Below are 12,441 nucleotides of genomic sequence, written 5' to 3' on the forward strand. Positions count from 1 at the left end.
TGAGGATGCAAGAGGGGGGGAAATTAAGTCACCCCGAAAAGACGGCCTAGCCGTTTTTTGGGGGGTCAAAAAAAAAAATAAGGCCCAGGCTTATTTTGTGAGAAACATGATAGAAGTTGGCTGAGCCAAAATCAGAGGATGCATGTACAAAGATGCATCAGAGTACCTGGTGGAATCCTGCTAATTTCCCAGAAAGTCTAGGCACAGATGATTTTCAGAGAAAAAGTCAGGGAGACTGAGCTTTGATCAAGGAAAGACAAACTTGGTTGGCTGGTTGGCCGGTTGGCTGGTTTGAATGTTCTGCTCTTGTAATGATTATATGACAGGCAGAAATCCTGTGACTAAAACTCCTTCTGTCCTCTACAACTGTAGATACCAGGCAACAGTTCTCAGCTACTAATGAATCATTACAGGTAGTCCTAGACTTATAACAGTTTACTTAGTGACCGTTAGAAGTTACAATGAAAAAAGTTACCCTGAAAAAAGTGAATTATGATAATTTTTCACATTTACAAGTGTTGTGGCATCCCTTTGGTCACGTGATCAACATTTGGATTCTTGGCAACTGATTCATATTTATGAGCTCCTTTTGTGACTTTCTGACAAGCAAAGTTGATGGGGAAGCCAGATTTATTTAAACATTTTACTAACTTAACTATAGAGATTCACTTTACAACTGTGGCAAGAAAGGTTGTAAAATGGGACAAAATTCACTTAACAAAAGAAAATTGGGGCTCAATTGTGGTTGTAAGTCAAGGACTAGCTACTGTGAAGAAACATTCAAGGTAATCTAACCCACCCTCCTGCTCAATGCAGGGTCTACAATAGTAGTATGTCTTAATCACGACAAGTTTAAGATGTGTAGACTTGATCTCCCAGAATTCTTTTTTATTTATTTATTTAGTATTTATTTGTTTGTTTATCTATTTATTTATTTATATTTTATTTATTTATTTATATTTTATTTATTTATTTATTTGTCAAGCAAGTATTAGATAACAGGTATAAGTATAAACATAGTTATGAATACATGAAATGGATACAAATAAAAAAAGAAACAATAGGACAGTGACGGTAGGCATGTTGGTGCGCTTATGCTGCCAAGTTTGCCAAGGTTGGGAAACACTTACTAGACTATTTCTAACCAATGACTATCCAATCTCTGTTTGAAAATTTCTCACTACTTCATTTGACAAATTAGTCCAATTGGTTTTAAAACTACTTTTTGAATTAGGTGCCATCCAGGTATATTGTACTATTGCTGGATCATGAATATATACAAGCAGCAGAGAACAATAAATGTAAGGGAGCCTCAGAATAAATTGGCTTTCACTAACTTAATAGGTGAGTAGAATGAATAAATGTGAGCAGTTGAAATTATCATAGTTAAATATTCGTTTAACATTTGATCCCAGGGTTATCTTGATTTCCATTAGATAAGATCAAATCTTTAAAGAGAGATGGTGGTGGAAAAATATAATTTAAATCTGCCAATCTAGTTTCTAGATTCATTTTAAATCCAAACCTGTTATGGTCATGATAAACCTTACTTTTTTGTGTTCTTGAATCCAGATCCTGGAATAGCTATTGACTGGTTTCAGAGCAAAAGGCCAACAAAAGGCCATATGAGTGGACAGGGTATGAGTTTTCTGCACAGAATGATCAAAGTACAGATATTCCAAAATGAATTCATGTTTACTTAAACCTTATACAACAAATGACCAGTTGGAAATGGTCTACCAGACACAGAATTCCACTTTAAAAGCATAACTTCAAAATATACATTAACCATACTTTTTCACATTGATTTGCTTGAGAGATTTTAAAATGCTGGATTAATTTTCTCTTTTGGTTCATATTAAAATAATAGCAAGGCAAGAGTGCTGGATTTAAAATAATTGCCTTCATGCTATTTCTGAAACTCTAATCTGAGTGGCAAAGCCCTGCGAATTTTACTGTATGAGTGACAACATATTTTTGTGCAGAGTGGTCAGTAGGGTACTTAGAAGATAAGAGGGTAAATATTAGACAGAGCAGTGGTTGGTATTATAATTGATGGGTAACAAAACCTCTTGGAGAAACTGAACCACAATCCACTGTGAGATCAAAGGTGCCAAGGGTCAAAGCAAATCTTGGAATTAAGTCTGGCAAACTAATCATGGGTATATTCAATAAGGATCTATCCAGGTATATATAATGATACCCATCCATCAGTAAAGGTGCTACTGATGTCTATGTAAGGCATCTCATATTTCTACTTTATGTAGTAAGGCAGTACTTGACTTATGACCACAATTCAAAGTGACACGTTAAGTGAACTTTGCTCCATTTTTCAACCTTTCATGCCACAGTTGTTGAATGAATCACTGCAGATGTAAAGTTAGTACAATGGTTGTTAAGTGAATCTGACTTCCCCATTGACTTTGCTTATCAGAAGGTTTCAAAAGGGGATCACATGACCCTGGGACCCTGCAACCGTCATAAATACGTATCTGAATTTTGAACACATGACCATGGAGATACTGCAACAGTCATAAGTGTGAAAACTTGGTGAGTGCCATTGTAACTATGAACGATCATAAATGAAAGACTGCCTGCATAGTAACTCAGCATGGCTTTTGCCCAAGAGTTCAATGACCTAATGGAGCAAATGTTTGAATATCAGAGAGTGGCTGCTAGTACCAGGAAAGTGAAGCTGTTTTTTATCCAGATGACCTGTTTTGATCAGGTCTCTTTCAATCTCCAGCTTACTCTCCAAACAGCCTTTGCCCTCAGAACTAAAAACTATCCGGCAACAATTTAGAGGCCAGCCATGGGAGCACTTGGAATTTTTATTGTCTCCTTCCTTTTCCTTGGAGTAGCAGGTGGGTACAAATACTTCAACTGCAGCTGGTGCTGTGGTCAGATAAGGAGAGATGATTATGTCAAGTAGGAGTTGTTGATGGACGTAGTTGATAGTTCTCTGAATATTCTCTTGAAGCCGGAGATTGGCAAACTTTCAGTGATCAGTTGGCATCACTAATTTTTTTTAGGTCAGACGAGGGCCCCCAAGTAGTAGTCACCAGATCATATCTAAGATTAGGGGGAAGTTTTGAGGGTGATGTGACATTGGACAACATGGCTGTTTTACAGTTAATGTTATACTTTTCATGAAAATGAAATGCCAGAAATTGTGTGGTCTGCGTTCATCATATATGCAGAACATAACAGCAGGGGGGGGGGATCATACTCCACCCACCGCTTTTAAAAAAAACACCTCAATCAAACCAACATGAAAATTATTTTACTCTACTAACTAAGAATGTCTGGAATTAAATAAGTCAGAGATTTAAATCTCCATTAAACCAGGGGTATCCTTAGATCAGAGGTCTCCAACCTTGGCAACTTTAAGACTTGTGGACTTCAGCTCCCAGAATTCTCCAGCCAGCATAGCTGGCTGGAGAATTCTGGGAGTTGAAGTCCACAAATCTTAAAGTTGCCAAGGTTGGAGACCTCTGCCTTAGATGATCAAAATGAGACAAAAGCAAATGCAAGAATTGGGAATGGCCAGTCTAGAGAAAAGAAGGACTAAGAGGGACATGATAGTAGTATTCCAGAATTTAAGGGGTTGCCACAAAGAGAAGAGGGTCAACTTGTTTTCCAAAGCATTTGAAGGCAAGACAAGAAACAATGGATGGAATCTAATCAAGGAGGGAAGCAACCTGGAATTAAGGAGAAACTTCCTAACAGTGAGAACAATTAACCAGTGGAACGGCTTGCCTTCAGAAGTTGTGAATGCTTCATCACTGGAGGTTTTTGAGAAGGGACTAGACAGTCACTTGTCTGGAATGGTATAGAGTCTCCTGCTTGAGAAGGGGATTGGACTAGAAGACCTCCAAGGTCCCTTCCAGCTCTATTGATTATCTCTATGACAATTGCCCCTGCTGGTTATGTCTGATGGAAGTTGGAGTACAACAGCTGAAAAACCATACTTACCCCATCTTCATTAGGCACCCCTTTCCTAAGAGGTCTGTAGGGGGCGTGCATAAGCGCACCAACATGCCTACCGTCCCTGTCCTATTGTTTCTCTTATTTTTCTTATATGTATCCATGTATTCATAACTATGTTTTTACTTATACCTATTATCGTAAGTAAGCAATTGACAAACCTAATAAAATAAAATAATAAAATAAAACATGTGAATGTAAGAACAAGTAACAAATACTTTCTTGGCATATAAACAGGACTGCAATGATTTAAAGCTTTGGTCTGGATTTAAAGGTTTTATGCATTTGAATGAGGATAAATGTAGTTACTGGACTGGCAATCTAGTAGTTCCTAAAATTCATGGTTTTGTCTTATGCTAAAATTAATCGGAGTTATAATTTTAAAAAAAAATCCATTTGATTATCTAGCCATAAGCCAACCCTGCTTAAGTATCTACAAATATTTATATATTTATAGGCACAGTGATAGAGAAATAGAGACAAAAATTACCAGATCCTTTAAATTTCTTTTTTCTCCTCTTAGATACATGCATTTACACAATTGAAATGCATATAGTCATGATATATCTATATTAGCGTTGTCCTGGGCTTAGAAAATTCTGTTCAAAATTGCATTTATATTTGTAATAATAGTTCACTATTTTCTTTTTGTACAGAGTCAACAGATTTTGATCTTTCTGATGCTATTTCTCAAGATACCATAACACCTTCCCCAAGAAAGCCAGAAAATCAGGGTAAGCTAAAAGTGAAAAAATTAAAAATTTGGATTCTATAAATTTTATAATTTATCTTTAAATGGGAGAGAGCTCTTAGATTCACTGAAAATAAGTAATGACATTATTTTCTATTAATGTTTGTAGAATGTATTTTTTTTAATCCAGCATTTTAGAGATTTCATTTTTTTGTTTTTGTTAACTAATTAAGACTTTTCTGAAGACAAGCTTGATATAAGACATAAATGGTGAATTGTCAACCATAATTTCTACCTGTATATTGATTAGAAATGAGGGGGGTTCAATCTTAGTGCAAATGGGCAAAATCAGGGTCTATTGACCATGCTTTGAAAGCAAAATAAAGTCATGAAAAGGGCCTCTATGTACTCAAATACAGTTCCTTATTGCTCCTTCGCATATATCAGGAGTATCCTGGAAAGATACTTTTTTTAAGGATGAGAAATAATGTTTCCAGCATTTTTCCCCTGGCAAGATGACTTTTTCCCTACAATAGTCTATAATACCGAGATGAAAAAAAAATTGAATTTTTGTTTATTAGGAAGCTATTCAAACATTCAGGAGGCCCTCAGCTGAACATTGCCTGTGGTAAGTTGAGAACAGTAAGTAGAGGATAGCTTTGACTTTGAAATGAGAGTCTTTCCTTTGTTCCTTTCTTTCCAGAGTGTCCAAATGTTGCCCGAGACATTGTGTTATTGATTGATGGGTCTAGCAGCGTTCGACATACGGAATTTCTTGCAGAGAAGTTATTTGTTGCACTCTTCAGTAAAACTTTTCCTGAAAATACTCTGGTCAGTTGAAGGAATGGAGAACCGCATAAAAGGGACAATATTTTCAATCTGGATTGATTTTTGAAGCCAAGGGAATGGGAGGGAATGAAGTGTTGGGAAAATATTTCGTTCTTCTGAGCAGGACTTTCATAAGACAGTTGAGACAGCTCATCATAGACTTGGGGAGGAGGGAAATACTTTTGTGAGCTATGGTGAGAAATGATGGAAACTGCCTAAAATGTTTACAATTTAATTTGTAGAGAAAGAAAAAAAAAGAAATAAATAAATAAAGAAAGAAAGAAAGAAAGAAAGAAAGAAAGAAAGAAAGAAAGAGGGAGAGAGGAAGGAAAGAAGGAAGGAAGGAAGGAAGGAAGGAAGGAAGGAAGGAAGGAAGGAAGGAAGGAAGGAAGGAAGGAAGGAAGGGAGGGGAGGGAGAGGGACGGAGGGAGGGAGGGAGAAAGAAGACCAGACATTGACTAGCCTCAGCCTCTGGATTGTAAAAAACAAAATTATAAAGTAGGTTTCCTTGTCCTTATCTATGTTGATATCACATGCTATGCCATGTATAATTGGCTAATTAACATGCTGGCTGGGGAATTCTGGGAGTTGAAGTTCACACATTTTAAAGTTGGTCAGGTTGAGAAACACTGGTTTAACCCTATAACTGAACAGGTGGGCTCACACCTTCAAGTGCTGGCTGGTGAGTGAGTGATGATTTCCTGATTCTTTATTCTTGTTTCTTTTAGATTTAATTTTTTTTTATCAGCCAGAAATAGCAAGTGTGATTGGCTAACAGTTCTTGTGAGTTCTAAACTCGCAAACAAACTAAGAATGCCTGAAGGTTAAACAGGCCTTAAAATATATTGCCAGAAATAAATCGGACCCAGGTATAGTTTGAACTGGATTTGTAAGAGTTGAGGGATGATCTAACTAACAGACCCTTCAAAAAGCATCAGCTTGGGAAAGTCTGACCTTGCCTTTTGTGGGAACACAGCTAATTAGTACATGAATATGAATTTTTCAGAAATCCCAGGTGGCTACTTCCACATTAATCCTCCTTTTCCTCCCCTCCTCAGTTCTCCCTTGTGCAGTTCTCCAACAAAATTCAGCAGCATTTTGACTTCAGAACTTTCCAAAATGACCAAAACCTAAACAACCTCCTACAAGAAGTCCGTCAGCTGCATGGCTCTTCCTACACGGCCACTGCCATCAAGAAAGCTGTGTAGGTCTCTGGGCAGCCTTTCTGCTTCCTCAACCCTGGCCTGGGCTCCTTCCTGCTTGGTTGGGTCTGGGGGCTCACACCCCCTATCATGGAGCCATTGCCATGGAAGAATCTTCAACCCTTGGAATGTCTTCTGCCCGACCAGGATATGGGTCTGGAAAAGCAAGTGGGCAATGGCACTTCGGTCTCTCTTTTTCTCTCTCTCTCTCTCTCTGTGCTATTTATTAGGGAACAGTTCACCACACAGAAAGGCGCTCGCAACAATGCCAAGAGGTTCCTGGTGATTGTGACCGATGGAGAGAAAACGGGGGATCCCTTGGGCTATGCAGAGGTTGTTCAGGAGGCTGACAGGGCTGGAATCACACGCTTCGCTGTTGGGGTGAGGTCCAACTTATTTGCCTGTCTTGTCCTTTGTTTCCACATTTTGCTACCCCACGCTCAGGGAGCTTAGATCAGTGTTTCTCAATAGAATAGAATAGAATAGAATTCTTTATTGGCCAAGTGTGGTTGGATGCACAAGGAATTTGTCTTGGTACAAATACTCTCAGTATGCATAAAAGAAAAGACACATTCATTGTTCTATATTAGCATACTCCAAACCCTGAATCCTGATTGGTCCTTACGGACCGCAACCTGATTGGACAACTAAACGGCCGTGATTGGTGCGCTAAGAATCAACCGCGATTGGCCGAGCCGATCGCGGGAGATTCAAAGCCCTGTCATTGGCCTCCAAGCCACGAGCAATTCCTATATGAAGAGTTGCCGCGACTCGCAGGTCTTGTACTGGTCTATATACTCAATAAAGAGCTGAATGATCACTTTTGGTCTCGCGTCTCTGTGGGAACCGATCTACCCGATCTAACATTCATCAAGAATCATAAGGTACAACACTTAGTAAAGTCATAGGTTACAATAAGCAATCAAATAATAGTAGTCAATATAAATCGTAAGGATACAAGCGACAAAGTTACAGTCATGCAGCATGTTTCTGAACCTCAGCAACTTGAACATGGCATCTTTCCCAGAATCACCCACTCATTTCCAAGTTGCCGAGGTTGAGAAACACTGGCATAGATGATAGAACTCAACCAGGATCACATAGAAGGCCACCAGAGCCACCAGCTTACAGCCTGAAGCTTTGTTGTTTTTTCATTCTAGCTGCCTTTATTGTTTTTACTTTGCTTTAATTGTTAGCTGCCCAGAAACATGTACAGTGGTGCCTTGGTACCCAACTGTGTTGAAACTCATCTGATTTGGTACCCATTGCATTATGATGTGAAAATTTTGTCCAGTACTCATTGTTTGTTTGGTATCCAATGCACAAGTCAGAACTTGTCATTGTCTGCTGCCTTTGACTCACTACATTATTTCTTGTGGGGAAAATTGTTTGGTTCTCATCATTTTTGGTACTCATTATGTCTCCAGCAACCAATGATTATTGAGGTACCATTATATAGGAAATGGATGGTCTATAATTTTTTATCAAATCAATCAATCTGTGTAGCATTCATATACATAGACACTTATATCTATAAGTATCTAATTGTAATGAGGCCGGATTATCCCACCTTCCTATCTTTAACTATTTCTACATTAATTTTTATTTTGTTGAAATTAATGGAGGTATTGTGGGATGTTGTTGGAACTCAGTGTGTGGTGTTTGGTCTGTGTGAGTGTGAATATGTACTTACTGCTTTGACTTTTATTTCATGAACTACTTTTATTGGATGGAGTTTTGTAATTACTAGGTTCTTCGGAATTGTACCACACCTTTGTAAGTGCACAGATTAATAACTATTATTATCACCCATTATCATCATTGCTACCAAAATAAAAATAGTCATTGGCTCCAACCCAGTGCTCTCTGTAAAAGTGTGTGTATTGGTCCAGGAAAAAATAGAATAAAAAAATAAAAGTAAGATGTGGTTGGTAAAGAATATCCTTGTGGAGAGCTGGAAGGGATAGCACAAAGCTTTGTCACCAATTTGTCTTCTGCTATAAGGATGGATGTTTTGTGACAAATTAGAGCAGCTGTTTTATCAATAATAAGCAAATTTCCGCTCCCAACAACCATTTTGTGAGTATGCCTATATCACACTCTCAGACTTCCAAATGTACCCAGAAAGTCTAGCTGCCTGTAAAACAAATAATCCTTGTTTAGTGATTGCCTCATTTAATGACTGTTTCCAGTTACAACAGTGTAAAAAATAACTTTGTGATCAATCCTCTCCAGTAAGATCTTTGCAGGTAGGTTAAGCAAAGGAATGCTGAAGTGACAAGATATGCACAATTGCAACTTAGTGACTGTTTCACTTAACAACTCAGTCCCAATTGGGATTGCTTAACGAGGGCTACCTGTATTTCCAAAGATAACCTTAAACATACAGGTTTTCTAATTGCAGCTGTTTGCCAAAATTTCAGTGGGGCCAGGGTGCTCATCATGTAGCAACCAAGAGGAATTTTCCCCTGTTGTCGGTAAGAGTCAGAAAACTGCTTGGTCTACAGTTTCAAGGGTGTTTGGAAACCGTATTTTCCAAAAATCAGTCCAGCCTGCTGGTAACAGTTAATAATTAACCTGCTTAAAACCTAACAAGGAGGAGTTGATATGTAATTATCAACATTTGCAAACTGAACACTCCTTTACAAGTTCTGTCAGAGCTATTTTGGTGTTGCTTTGTGCCAGGTAATACACCAGCTTCCTGCAACTTGATTGAAATGGCTCTAGGCTAGTTTATCAAGCAGAGGGTTTTTGGTTGTCCTCCTTGGTAAATCCTTGCCCCTTATTCTGTTTTTGCCTGTTGAGAATACCATAACATTCTTCCCTGCAATCTTCACCTTTCTTTCCAGATTTCCTGGATTAAAAGAGAAATTTCAGACCGTGATTGCATTGTGGCAGTGTTTCTCAAACTTGGCAACTTTAAGATAGGTAGACTTTCACTTCCAGAAATGGTGGGAGCCAACAATAGCAGAATAATGGAATTGGAAAGGACCTTGGAGGTCTTGTAGTCCAGCCCTGCTCAAGCAGAAGACTCTATATCATTTCAGACAAATGGCTGTCCAAGTCTTTCATTAAAGGCCAGTGATGGAGCACCCACAACTTCTGAAGATAAACTGTTCCACTAACCAACCACATGCATTCAGGTCTTTTACAATGTTTAAAGAAAATATATTAACTGAAGGCAGTATTGTTTCCTGTATCAATAATTGTAGAGCACTGGGAATTTGGAGCAGATGAATTCTGGGTCATATGTAGTCCTTGAAGCTCACTATCCTCCATCTAACAGGGCAGAGGGCCAAGTAGGAGTGAAGCCTATTTCACTCCTTTTCTTCTTCATTTCTAAAACTTCCTTAGGCAATCAGTACTCAATGGTCTTTCACCGACTTTCTTTTTCCTGGAAGGTTGGTCCAGTGGTTACAAGCAGACTGTTCCAGCAGGAGCTTCATGCAATGGCTTCACGCCCTGCTACAGAACATACCTTCCTCCTGAGACAGTTCTCAGATCTTATGAATATCCAACTGAAAGAGAAGATTTGTGCCAGTCACGGTAATAGGATTTGGGATCTTGGGGAATACAGTGGAGGAATACCCATTCATATACTCAAAAGGGCTAAGGGTACCTTGCAAATCTATGCATGCATTAGAGGTAGTCTTGACTTACAATCAAAACTGAGCTCAAAATTTCCATTGCTAAGTGAGACATATGTTAAGTGAACTTTTCCCCAATTTGTAACCTTTCTGGCCACTGTTGTTAAATGAATCATTGCAGTAGCTGAGTTAGTAACATGGTTGTTAAATGAATCTGGCTTCCCCACTAACTTTGCTTGTCAGAAGGTCACAAAAGGGGATCACATGATCCCAGGACACTGCAACCACATAAATAATCAGTTGCCAAGTGTCTGAATCTTGATCACATGACTATGGGGATGCTGCAATGGTCATAAGTGCAAAAAACAGTCATAAATCATTGTAACTTTGAATGGTTACGAAATGAACTGTTGTAAGTTGAGGACTACTTGTATTGTGATGTTGCAGTGAAGACTGTTCCAAATTAGTAATTCAGCCACTTAAAAACAGTTTTCACCTGAAAATTCCATTCACTTTCTCCTCGTATATTTAACAAGGACCATTTTTGGTTCTCCTATAAGCCACGGAGTTCTCTCAGCTGATATCTCCTTATTGTGTATGAATTGTGCCATTCTAGCTACTAAAGCATTGGCACTCATGAATGAATATAAAAGATTGCGAAATTGTTTCATTTTAATTTCTGTCTGCACTTTAAAGAGTAAGGACCAGGTGAATGATTGGATTGATAATGATTTTATTTGCACAAGAATGAATTTGAGGAAATTCTAGGTAATGTGGTGATGGCCTCCATTTTTAAGCCAGCACAAATGGCTTCAAAATGGTATTAGATGAATAAATGGAGGCAAAACATAGCAATATTTCTGCGGGGTAGCTGAAGTCTTGCTATATTTCAAGGGAAGGCAAAAATGCCTTCCTGTCTGGCTTGAATGGGGTGGTGCCATGAATTTGAAGGAAAATGATGTCAGCAACTAGGCTGATATTGAAAAGCTTTGCAAAACAAAACCTGTTTGGTTCTTGGATAGAAGTTCACTGCATAATACCAGGGTTGTATGTTAGGTTGAGTAGAGTATTTGAAAATATATCTTGGGAGAAGGCTATGACATTATTACTTCCAAACTACATGGACATGTCCAGGATGTCACCAGGATTTGGGCTTAACCTGAAGGAAGTTTTACTATACCTTTTAGTTCTGACCATGAGAAGTAAATTACTGCCAAGTGAAGGAAGATAATTTTATTAAGCATCTCGAGATAAACCAGCAACCATAAAATTGTTATAAATATAAAAAAAGATAAACCAGCAACCAATTTTTCTCCTTAATGAAATTCTTGCCCTTTTATTGGAGTAATGCGATGGACAATAATTCAGTCATAGATTATACATTTCTCAGGGAAAGAAATAGTTCTTATCAGTCACTATCTGCTTCATCTTATTGGTTAAAATCCTAACAATCATAACCCCTTTTGCAAATGGCACCCATGTGGCTGAACCCTTAACTTATATATACCTCTGTGTATATGACAATGTAGGGGGCTCTATATATAAAGAGTAGTGGTGAGGAAATAATTATTGCAATTGATTTTGCATGATAAAGAGAGGTTGGAGTGGCAGATCACTGTGAGAAAGTCTGCTTTGTGTCTTCTAGGTACTGTGGTTCCACAGCCCACATTAGCACCCCCAATTTCTTGCACCTCGTGCTCGGACCCTCGTGTGCTGCAGAAACTGGAGCAATTGGTGCAAGGCCTGGATCAAGTAAAATCCAAGTTGGACCAGCTAGCTGCCAAGGTTGGGAAATGTGGACAGGGTTCCCATGGTTAACATAGTTTGCAGGAGGAAGAGAGTGGTGCAAAGAAATGCAGGACAAGCTTACAGAGTTGTATTTTTGGTTCAGTTTCAAGGAGCCAAACTTCCGGATTTAATCTAAATTCCAATATGATGCTGAAGACCCTTTGATGCCAATAAACCATTAGCTTTTCAGTCTTGTATCTACTTTTTAAAAAAATATAGCAACAATATATTCCCGTCCTGTAAAAGCTGCAGAGATGATATTGGAGATACTCACTATATATTATTTATCACATGGCACATTCACATCACATTTCAATAAAAGCACAAGAGATTAAAAACACAAAATATGAAATATAAG

The 12,441-nt window shown here is 38.3% G+C and overlaps 1 protein-coding gene across 1 annotated transcript; it reads left to right on the plus strand.

Moving 5' to 3' along the window:
- Positions 1–2,683: 2,683 nt before the first annotated feature.
- Positions 2,684–12,272, plus strand: LOC113418565 (integrin alpha-M-like). Its single transcript, XM_026677512.2, has 7 exons — positions 2,684–2,864; positions 4,644–4,721; positions 5,382–5,509; positions 6,565–6,710; positions 6,939–7,089; positions 10,110–10,254; positions 11,941–12,272. The coding sequence occupies exons 1-7, from the start codon at positions 2,813–2,815 to the stop codon at positions 12,111–12,113; spliced, it is 873 nt and encodes a 290-aa protein (XP_026533297.1). The 5' UTR covers positions 2,684–2,812; the 3' UTR covers positions 12,114–12,272.
- Positions 12,273–12,441: the final 169 nt, after the last annotated feature.

This window comes from Notechis scutatus, chromosome Z (assembly GCF_049901735.1).
Source record: "Notechis scutatus isolate UNSWTSFEM ecotype Mainland chromosome Z, rNotScu1.2, whole genome shotgun sequence".
Lineage (NCBI taxonomy): Eukaryota > Metazoa > Chordata > Lepidosauria > Squamata > Elapidae > Notechis > Notechis scutatus.

Excerpts from the sequence above, each read along its gene's own strand:
- LOC113418565 (XM_026677512.2), top strand. The coding sequence starts at position 2,813 with ATGGGAGCACTTGGAATTTTTATTGTCTCCTTCCTTTTCCTTGGAGTA. Across the intron at positions 2,865-4,643 it reads CCTTTTCCTTGGAGTAGCAG|AGTCAACAGATTTTGATCTT; the intron begins GTGGGTACAAAT and ends CTTTTTGTACAG. Across the intron at positions 10,255-11,940 it reads GAAGATTTGTGCCAGTCACG|GTACTGTGGTTCCACAGCCC; the intron begins GTAATAGGATTT and ends TGTGTCTTCTAG.